The 9,937-nt window shown below is 41.5% G+C and overlaps 2 protein-coding genes across 2 annotated transcripts; one reads left to right on the top strand and one right to left on the bottom strand.

Annotated features, from left to right (window-relative positions):
- Positions 1-437: 437 nt before the first annotated feature.
- dnajb4 (DnaJ heat shock protein family (Hsp40) member B4) lies at positions 438-4,696 on the bottom strand. The gene is made up of 3 exons (XM_083690323.1): positions 4,295-4,696; positions 2,890-3,470; positions 438-1,954 (listed from the first exon to the last, which is right to left on the bottom strand). Exons 1-3 carry the CDS (start codon positions 4,503-4,505, stop codon positions 1,721-1,723), a joined length of 1,026 nt encoding a protein of 341 aa, XP_083546449.1. The 5' UTR covers positions 4,506-4,696; the 3' UTR covers positions 438-1,720.
- A 948-nt stretch (positions 4,697-5,644) lies between these two features.
- slc25a24l (solute carrier family 25 member 24, like) lies at positions 5,645-9,667 on the top strand. The gene is made up of 10 exons (XM_083689582.1): positions 5,645-5,875; positions 6,055-6,181; positions 6,630-6,717; positions 7,037-7,148; positions 7,362-7,520; positions 7,630-7,767; positions 7,884-7,991; positions 8,323-8,490; positions 8,617-8,755; positions 9,006-9,667. Exons 1-10 carry the CDS (start codon positions 5,753-5,755, stop codon positions 9,185-9,187), a joined length of 1,344 nt encoding a protein of 447 aa, XP_083545708.1. The 5' UTR covers positions 5,645-5,752; the 3' UTR covers positions 9,188-9,667.
- Positions 9,668-9,937: the final 270 nt, after the last annotated feature.

The raw sequence follows: 9,937 nt of genomic DNA, 5'->3' as shown, positions 1-9,937 counted from the left end.
GGGAACGCACGCGCAGTGCGAGGAGGAATCCTGAGCGAGAGCGACGAGAGGAGCGCCATCCAGAAGCACATTCTCCTCACCTGTCTCAGGTGTCAATTTTCACCCAAAAACAACACAAATTACGAGGTCGGACGTAGACATACTAAGACTTTACTTTTACACTTATGTTTTTGCTGATATATTTGTAATGATATGAATGGAGCTACGACAAGTGCTCTGAAATGATCTGGGTATGAAAAGACTTAGGCTATGTGTCGCATAATTGGATTTGGACCAATGTAAATAAATCATCATTGTGCAATTGGCACCTAGGGCCACTTCATGTACACCTGGTTAGGGTCATAAGTCATTAGTGAAGTGTTAGGGATTTCTTCTTAACCCTACAGACATTTACGCAATAGATAGATTTGCACTTTATTCCAGCAAGGCCACTCACAGAAATTGTTTTGGCACCTCAGTACAGAAAACGTACAGATTCTCCCAGTGAAAGACAAGGCCACTGGAGCCCATACTAGTATTTACAATTAGTATTTTGAGTATTAATTGTTTTAATAATGTATTCATCTCAGAGGTGAAAATCTGTTATTTTCTATTCTTTTGCATTATACATTCAGTTTTCTCCAGTCCATTTTAAGGGTAAACTGTACAATAGATGATTGAGTTAATAAATTAGATTAAAAAGCTCACTAAGTGGGCAACTATAAATACAAATGTTGTTGAATGATGTGGCGTCCCCTGGTGGAACATGTAAAGGTCATCTATGTGTTGGTGAGCAGCTGTGAACAGTGTGGGCTATATTTACTCTCCAATTTGCTCAAATGTGTTATTGTTGGGCGATTATGTCTGACTTCAGTGTCTGTGGTTATAAAACATGAATATTAAAGACCTGAAAATACTTTCACCCCTTACCACCCAAACACGTTAAAGAAGAACATTTGTTTAAAAATCTTGTTTGGCACATAAAAGTATTCACATTTCAGAAATCACAATCATTGATTATATTCATTTACAGTACAAGTAGTTCCTTTAGAAAGGTATTTTAAAGGACACAGTTTCAGGCAACCCATCTATTCAAATATAGTTTGAGGGCCCTTTTGAAGCCTATACAAGATAATCCATCCAAACTCTTCTGTTTATAAGGTTCCATTTCAAGTATGCAGGTGAGAAATATAGGCTACATGTATTACAAAATTAACAGTACGTTGCTTTTACTGGTAGCTGTTTTTGCCCAGAAAATGTAATGCGGCTACTATCAATGAGGATGATCTTATAGGCTTGTTTTCAGTTTTCAGAAGTGCTTGTGCCTTTATGAGAATAGACCTTATTAGCAATGAACATGAAATACATTATCAGTATGTGATTTCATATATGAACATGTCAGTTTGACACCCCCCCATATTGGTACATTATTTTCTTGTGTTTCATAATCAATGTTACATTTCATGTCACACAAATCACACAAATCAAAGAGAGAAAATAAAGCGAATGTGGAAAGGACCCACATGAAATGTTTACTTTCGGATATCAACATATTTTCACTTGCACTTATATCAACTTATTGGCATGCGTGGTATTTATAAAAACACCAAATAGATAAAAAATATAAATTGCACATTCATTAGAAGGGGGTCCATTTGTGGATTGTCAGCATTGTTCTTAGTGTGAGGAAGAGTGAGCGCTGGTATGCTGGTATCACCCCCTGTTCTGTCCACTTCTCTCTTTACGAGGCAGGTAAATGCCGTTTCAGGACGTCCTTGGCATTGGTCGGGAGACTTTCTGGAAATGTGACATCAAACTCCACCACCAGGTCCCCTCTCTGGTCTGGGTTTTTGGGGAGGGGCAGCCCCTGCCCCGCAACTGTCTTTCTCATGCCAGGCTTGATGACGTCCGTTATCTTCATGTTGCAGGTTTTCCCATCTATCGTGGACACCGTCACTGAGCAACCACACAATGACTGCAACAGAAGGAGTATGAAGGTCAATAACAAGAAGTGAGCACAGTACTCAACACAACCCACAAAATAAGTATTGTATAAATCTGGAGGCCTAACACTGCCTTTTCTCTGTATGTGTGTGACAGATGAGTTACGGTTTGGTTTGCTAAAGTAGACTGGCCTTACAACAGAAACTATGCTCCTTCACTAGATTGATAAGCAAGGGCCAAGCAAATTCATCTGTTGTTTTCCTTTCATGACTAATGACCACATTCCATGACATCATGCCCAGTGTTTTTTACAATAATCAAAACAACTTGAAGTCATGAGATCTTGTAGAAGAGAGGAGAAGGGAAGACCATATAAGCACCTCCTACATCGTGTGCGTGGGAAGCATTCTGTCTCTGCACCCCTCAAGTGAGGCAGTGCGTGTTCCTCACCGTTTACAGTGTCAATTACATAACTGACAGCTCATTATGCTGTAACTTGGTGTATAATTACAGTTTTTACACAAGGGAGTTAAATGTAACCCCTCCCTTTGCCTTTCTATTACCAAGCTTTTAAATGCTCAATTGTATAACATATATACCAGCCTTTACAGCATATATAGGCCTACCAGACTGTCCTCTGTCCTCATTTAAAGCAGAATTTTACCCAAAGATCATTTATGTGCATATTTCTCATCAACCCAGTATTGATATAGTGCCAAAACATGATTACTTTGTACATACAAATCTCAAAGATATCCTAGTAGCATGATCAGATTTAATTTCTGGAATAGTCTCATAGTGATGCATTCTGTGTCAAAATGCATCATCATGAGACTATTGCAGGAGGGAAATCTAAGCTTGTTATTAGCATATCTATGATTGGTTCTGTTGGCAGTTCTCTATTGGCAGTGTTTCCCCTACCATTGATCAGGTGATCAGACAGGCACCCAAGGAAAATTGTCTTACCTGACGTAGACTGACCCGCACCGGATACACAATATCAGAGCCTTCCCGCCTAAAGTGTGCGTGTGGCTTGTCCTTGATGACGAAAACGATGTCAGCAGGAATGGTGTTGGGGGACTCATCACCCTCCCGTGGGAAAGTGATCTTGGTGCCTTCCTTCCAGCCCCGCTTGATCTCGATGGTTAGAATCTTATCCTCTGTGCGCATGGTCCTCCCGTCAGGATTAAGCCTCTTGCGTGAGATCTTCATCCGCTTTGTGCAGCCATGGAAGACCTCCTCCAGGGAGACCCGCAGTTCGTGGTGGATGGCCGGGTCCTGTTTGCGCCGCTGCTGCCCGCCGAGGCCCACATGCCGGTCGCGAGGGAATCCATTGAGGTTGAAACTGGTGAAGGAGCCGAAGGGGTCGTTGCCGTCCACTTCCATGTCATCGTCATCACGCCCATTGGCCTTGCGCCCAAAAAACATTTCAAAGGGGTTGGCACCCCCGAAGAATGTGTTGAAGGTTGCGTGGGGGTCTCCATGGAAGGTGTAGGTGAAGTTGCTCCCCTGTCCATCACCTGTGGGTCCATTTCCTCCTTTCAGACCTGACAAAGGGCAGAAATTACACTGGGGTCATCAACCAATCATTGATACTGATAACTGTAACCTAATGCACATTTACAGAGAACAACTATGGGGGGGAAAGGATATCAGGGGAAAGGGTTCCATTTCTACATTTATGCATTTATATAATATAATAATATATGCCATTTAGCTGACGCTTTTATCCAAAGCGACTTACATTGCAGTGAGTGCATACATTTCAGTATATAAGGTCCCAGCAGGAATAAAACCCACAACCTAAGTGTTGTTAGCGCCATGCTCTACCAACTGAGCCACAGAGGACCACAAGTTATAGTCATAAAGTGTATAAGCCCATGATATTTTCTCAAATATGGATGTTAAATGTTCCCATGTCATATGGAGTCATATGGGGCAGGTCGTGCTTCCCATGGCATATGATCTTTCCCACCCCTTTTTTAGATGTCTGTATCACATTTTCTATATCTAGGCTATTATTGAACATAGTATTATACAATATGACATCAGCCTTTAGATCCCTGTATTTTGGTGGGATTTAAATCCCTGTATTTTGACCAACAGTATAATGTGGGCATACCGTTACCTCCCTAGAACACAACAGCTCATGGAAATAAACGTTGGAAGGCGCGTTGAATGTTGCGGTGTTCCATAATCAATAGGCTATGGTTGAAACTGTCGGTCGTAAGGTCCAATTTTTGTGTAATGCACAGCAACACCTATTTATTATGCCTGCCTCATGATGTAGAAATAATGAACTGTAGCTTAATGAACGATATGAAAAATACAACAGCTGACAGCAGAACAACGGGGAGCGTAGCCTTATTACCTTCCTCTCCGTATTGATCATATATTTCCCTTTTCTTCGGATCACTGAGGACTTCATATGCCTCGGCGATTTCCTTAAATTTCTCCTCTGCGTTGGCTGCTTTGTTTTTATCCGGGTGCCATTTCAAAGCCTGCTTTCTGTACGCCTTTTTGATGTCCTCGTCCGCAGCTCCTTTCGAAATCCCCAGTATTTTATAATAATCTTTCCCCATTTTCCCCCAAAGCGGCCCAACGTGGAAGAGAAACTACAGTCTCGGTGCCGTCGACGGGCGCTGTCAGTCCGTTGTGAAAATATCCAGGAGACCCTTATTATATGGCGGCAAGTGGAAAACCACTGCTGTTATAAACAATAATAGCGACAGTTAAGAGTGAGTAGGGATGATGTACGTTTAGAGGCTGTTACTCAACGCTGTGGACCTTGTGTTATTTATCCCTCCCAACGACCCTCTTTAAATAGCCATCGCACCCTCCCCTGCGTCCGGGCTGCTCGCTGGAATTCAGGGGCTCTTTCTAGAAAGTAAATGCTGAGGCACGTCATTTCCCATATTCGGCCCTTTTTTGAATTCAACTGTCGTGGTGCAAAGATTTCGTTTTTTTATTCAGACACCCACACAAATAAAGTTAACAACCCAACTTGACTGAAAAGTCAGCCCCCCTATAGGTCTAGGCCAAGTTAATACAGGCCTATGTCTAGAATTAGGAGTTGACCTGATAAGACAAGACAGGGCCAATTGAGAGATACGTTTGGAGAGAGAGAGAGAGAGAGAGAGAGAGAGAGAGTGTGTGTGTGTGTGTGTGTGTGTGTGTGTGTGTGTGTGTGTGTGTGTGTTGTGTGTATGCATGTGTGGGTGGCCTATGACTGATTTAGGGCTACTTAATTTGTGATCACTACATGCAGGCTTAGTTTGACCATACTAATTGAAAATACAAAGACGCACTACTGTATGGAACTAAATGACCCCCCACCCCCTCCCCCAGACACTGAACTATATGTTGTGTCCGGACCATTCCAGCACTAGTGGTCTAGCTAAAACAATATGTTGAACTTTTGATGAAGAGGTGAACCATTGTAATGCCCACCTCATCGGACAGAGAATTAGCTTGTGAGAAATTAAGGATTTAGATTTTATTAGGGCTAGAGGGTTGTCATCATATCCTATTTTTATTTGGGCCTCCCCTTCTCCGAAATTAGAATGAGCTGCATTGGCTCTGTTTAGACATGCCAGAGCGCCATCTGCTGTATAGCATTGGAAGTTCAAGTTAGAGGATTTTACAGTAGGCTTCTTCATACATAGAAGCATCTACCGCATTTAAGACACCGGCTTATGACTCAGCGTGCATTTCAAAAAGCGCATTGCTTTTTTTTAGTCTTACCGTATTGCAAAATGAAGACAGAATAACATTGATGATTTTATATGAATTTCAATAGTACTTGTTCTTACATTTCTATCATTGAAGAATGGATCAATTTCGTGATTTATTTCAGAAACTAGACAAGGATAAGGATGGCTTCATATCTGTCGCAGAACTTCATAATGAGATGGAAAAAAAAGGAATTAAGTCTGTGGATGAGAAGGCTCAGGTATCCCCTTCTATATATTTTTTATTATAACAGTGAGCGATCTCTTAAACCTAAGAAAAATATTACCGTTGGCCTAAGCTGTCTAGCAGGCAACACATGTAGAGTTAGCCTATGCCTAACATTTTAATTAATACGCCTATATTGTCAGCCACTTGATTTAAACTGTTCAACTCTTCCAGACTATCTTCAGCAACTATGACCGAAATGATGATGGGCGTTTAGATTATGAGGAGTTCCTAAGATACATTATGGACAGAGAAAAGAAATGGAAAATACACTTTCATGATCTTGATAAGAACAAATGCGGTAAGTGGTCTACATTCTATGGCCCACCCTGAGGCCATTCCAATGTCGTAGGGGGCATTCTAAGAATGTATTGGTCTCTATTGTGTTTTTCACCAAAGCAAATGCATAATGAAGTGATTATTCTTTGTCACATCATAGCCTAGGCTTAACACATGTGTATTCTTAGGGGTCAGTTAAATTGCTTTATTATTGTGCAAAGTGTAGTTTTCAAGGTCAAATACAAGCTCAATGGAGGCATGCACTGTTATGGTTTGTTTATGACATATACAGTACACCAGAAACTGGACCCTGTACTCATAACAATAGACCATTTGTATGAGGGCGAAGATACACAACTTTTACTGCACTGTTGTACTCTCACTCTCTCCAACAGAAACTGATTTGAGTTTAATAACAAAAAAACATCAATATATCACTGTGTATTTATATCCATCTCTTCCCTGATCAGGGGTGATTGACCAGGAGGAAATCATACGTTTGTTTAAGGATTTAGGAGTAGCCATATCAAGGCCGAATGCAAAAAGAATAATCCAAATGTAAGAGTGTTTTTTTGCCCCTATCCCCTCAAATGTTTGCTGTCTTGGATAACATTGTTATACTACTTTAATTACATTTAGTAGTGACTTAACTACATTGAGTTTTATTAGATTCCATATTCAGAATAAATGTCTGCCTCGACAATAATCTCACACACACATACTGTACTTTATCAGAAGGACCCATACAAGGTTGTTTTCATCAGGCACAGCAAAAACTGCATACTGATGTTTGAAAACTCCCCTCACTTTGTCAGTGTATTCCTTCATACATTGACAATCACCATGCTATCTATAGTTGTTGTGCTACTGTTGTCAGGATGGATGAGGACAGCTCCATGACGGTCGACTGGGGAGAATTCCTGCAGCATATCATCCTCAACCCAGTGGAAAACCTTGGTGAGCTGGTGTCATCATGGAAACGCAGCTTGGTAAGAACTTCTTGCAACATTGTTATCATGTTTGTAATCCTGTTTGTTTTGTGTCAACCTCTGACCATCCCCTGTGTTGTTTACCTGTGGAAACCTATACACCTATGTAACTGATACTGCTGGACCTGGTCAATGATGGACTAGGTGCAAGGCAGTAACAGTACCACTACTTCTTTGTGACTTTGTTGTGTGTGTCATTGTGATGGACTGCAGGTTTTCGATGTGGGCGAGAGTCGCACGATGCCCATGGAGTTCCCTAATGAGGAGTCAGACCCTGAGCTGTGGAGGAGGTTTGTCCTGGCAGCAGGGCTGGCTGATGCTGTGTCCAGAACTGTGACCGCTCCCATCGACCGCCTGAAGACCCAGCTCCAGGTCAGCTCCAGACTCAGCCACCCCACTCCCAGAGGCAGGTCTAGAACTCTCCATACCGACTTGATCCAGCTTGATAATCCCCAACTAGATATTTGGTGTATGTTTGTAGGTGTATGGCTCCAAGGCATTCTCTCAAGGGTTTCGAGAACTAAGAGCTGGTGGTCTGAAGGCTATGTGGCAAGGAAACACAGTTAATGTTCTTAAAGGAACGCCCCAATCTACTCTTCAGTGCCTCATCTATGCCCAGGTGAGAGACTTTCTCTCTCTCACACACACACACACACACACACACACACACACACACACACACACACACACACACACACACACACACTTACCCACTGTCTCTGACCTCCCTATCAGATGAAGGTGTACACTGTGGGTCGACAGGAGAGTCTCACTGTGCAGCAACGTTTCGGACTGGGATGTGTTTCTGGTGCCGTGACTCATGCTGCCTTCTACCCTCTAGAGGTATCAGAGCGCTATGACAGGTGCTTTACTGTTTCTTTGTCATATGCTTGTAGCATGAACAGAAGCCTTTTTTTCTATTGATTCCTCTAATGTCTTTTAATGCCACCATGCATCTTTCCAGGTAATGCAATTGGTATTTGATTAAGTTGTTGTATATGCCATAAACAGTGTGGTGACTGATATGTGGTCATTGTCCAAATGTGCAATGAAAAGGCACTATTTGAAATACCCATACATTAAAGTGGCACATCAGACTATCTGTAATGGTACTGACATCTTACTATTCTCATTCAGAACTTGGCAGATAACTCTCTCCCCCCACTTCACTCAGGTGTTGAAGGTCCGGCTTAACCTGCAGCAGTCTGGCACCTATAGTGGAGTTTTGGAGTGTGCCCGATCAATTTACAGAAACGAGTCTGTGGCCTCCTTCTACAGGGGGTTCAAACCCAGTATTCTCTGTATGATACCATATGCTGGTGTGGAGTGTGCAGTTCATCAGGTGAGAGAACTCAACCCTCTCTAACACATCCAAATGCTGTATTTTACTGAATTAAAGACCCTATATTGCCCCTTTTCTCTAGGTTTTCATTCTAATAGGCACCCTTTCTTCTTTCTTTGTTTGCAGTCAATCATGAGCTGGGCAAAGAATGACCCAATATACAGCAGGGACTCCAATCTCTTCTTCTTCAGTTTTGTGGCCTTCGCTTCTGGTCAGATGACCAGTTACCCACTGGCTGTGATCCGGACACAGCAACAAGCTCAGGGTAACGTTTGATGCAACAAATATTAAGAACTGTTGGTAACACTGTAAAGGTAAATGTTAAAGACAGTTTAAAGCATTTATAATTAGCTTATAGACCATTATATTAAGATCTATTTTGAATTAGTAATAAACAGTTATAACTGTATGTACTAAATATAAATGCTGTACAAAACATATTACATAAACGCGTTACCCCTTCTTTTTTTTCTTTTTCTCACAAGATCGGCTCATCTAATGTTCTTGTATTTCAGCTTTCAGTTCAGTTTCGCCATCCACTTCAAGTGTTCTTCAAGGACTTATGGGAATCTATGAGAGGCATGGGGTACGAGGATATTACAATGGAATGGGGGCCAGTTTTGTCAGGGCAATTCCATGTGCTCTGTTAAACTACACCTTAACCACAAAACTAGACATGTTCCTCTCCTCAATGTAGCCAAAGATATTTGTTCTAGCATTTTATTTTTGTGATTGTATCTAAAAAGACCAAGGAAATGTTGCAATTATCGTTGTGAACTTTGCAAAATGCTACAAAATCACAATGATCTTCCAAAATGTTCTGTCACAGAAGCAAGTTGCTGCCAGCGTTACCTCAAGCTGTGACATCCCCTCAATGAACCATCGTTGCCTGAAATCACCCCTGAATCATAGAAGCTGTGTATAGTGGTACTGATGGTTGACATCAAAGTGTAGGTTTGAAATCCACACAGGATAGTTATGAGTAGTGATCCACAAGTTTTTTGCATGATTATAGCACAGCCCTTAGTCATTGAAAGGTGCCATTGAGCCCCAATCAAAGCATTGGATGTCCAGATTGCTCTGTTGGAGGGTGTAGGGTAGTGGGCCCAATCTATGACTAAACCTTTGGGCCTTGACCAAACCTTTGTTTCCCAACAATACCATTAAATCAGTGTGAAGTTTCAATGCATTTGTCATTGTCTTTCTTCTATGACCATCAGTTAAGGTGAGAATATCTATTTAACAATGTAAATAACACAAGTAAAATAGTATTTGACTGTAGAAAGGACATTTGCTAACCCAGTATCTCAATTTTATAGAAATGGTTAAATTATGTAAATATGTGAATTGTTGTAATATGTTCATATGTACAGTATGCACTGAAACTAGTAGCATACATTGGGGGTGCATTTCAATGGTCCACACTTACTTCCTCTCCTTGACCCCA

The sequence above is a fragment of the Argentina silus genome, assembly GCF_951799395.1.
Source record: "Argentina silus genome assembly, chromosome: 18".
Lineage (NCBI taxonomy): Eukaryota > Metazoa > Chordata > Actinopteri > Argentiniformes > Argentinidae > Argentina > Argentina silus.
This window is presented reverse-complemented; position numbering and strand designations above follow the sequence as displayed.

Coding starts and splice junctions, on each gene's coding strand:
- dnajb4 (XM_083690323.1), bottom strand. CDS start 4,505: ATGGGGAAAGATTATTATAAAATACTGGGGATTTCGAAAGGAGCTGCG. Junction 3,471..4,294: donor TGATCAATACGGAGAGGAAG/GTAATAAGGCTA, acceptor GCCCTTTGTCAG/GTCTGAAAGGAGGAAATGGA. Junction 1,955..2,889: donor TGCGGGTCAGTCTACGTCAG/GTAAGACAATTT, acceptor CTTCTGTTGCAG/TCATTGTGTGGTTGCTCAGT.
- slc25a24l (XM_083689582.1), top strand. CDS start 5,753: ATGGATCAATTTCGTGATTTATTTCAGAAACTAGACAAGGATAAGGAT. Junction 5,876..6,054: donor CTGTGGATGAGAAGGCTCAG/GTATCCCCTTCT, acceptor CAACTCTTCCAG/ACTATCTTCAGCAACTATGA. Junction 7,149..7,361: donor CATCATGGAAACGCAGCTTG/GTAAGAACTTCT, acceptor GATGGACTGCAG/GTTTTCGATGTGGGCGAGAG.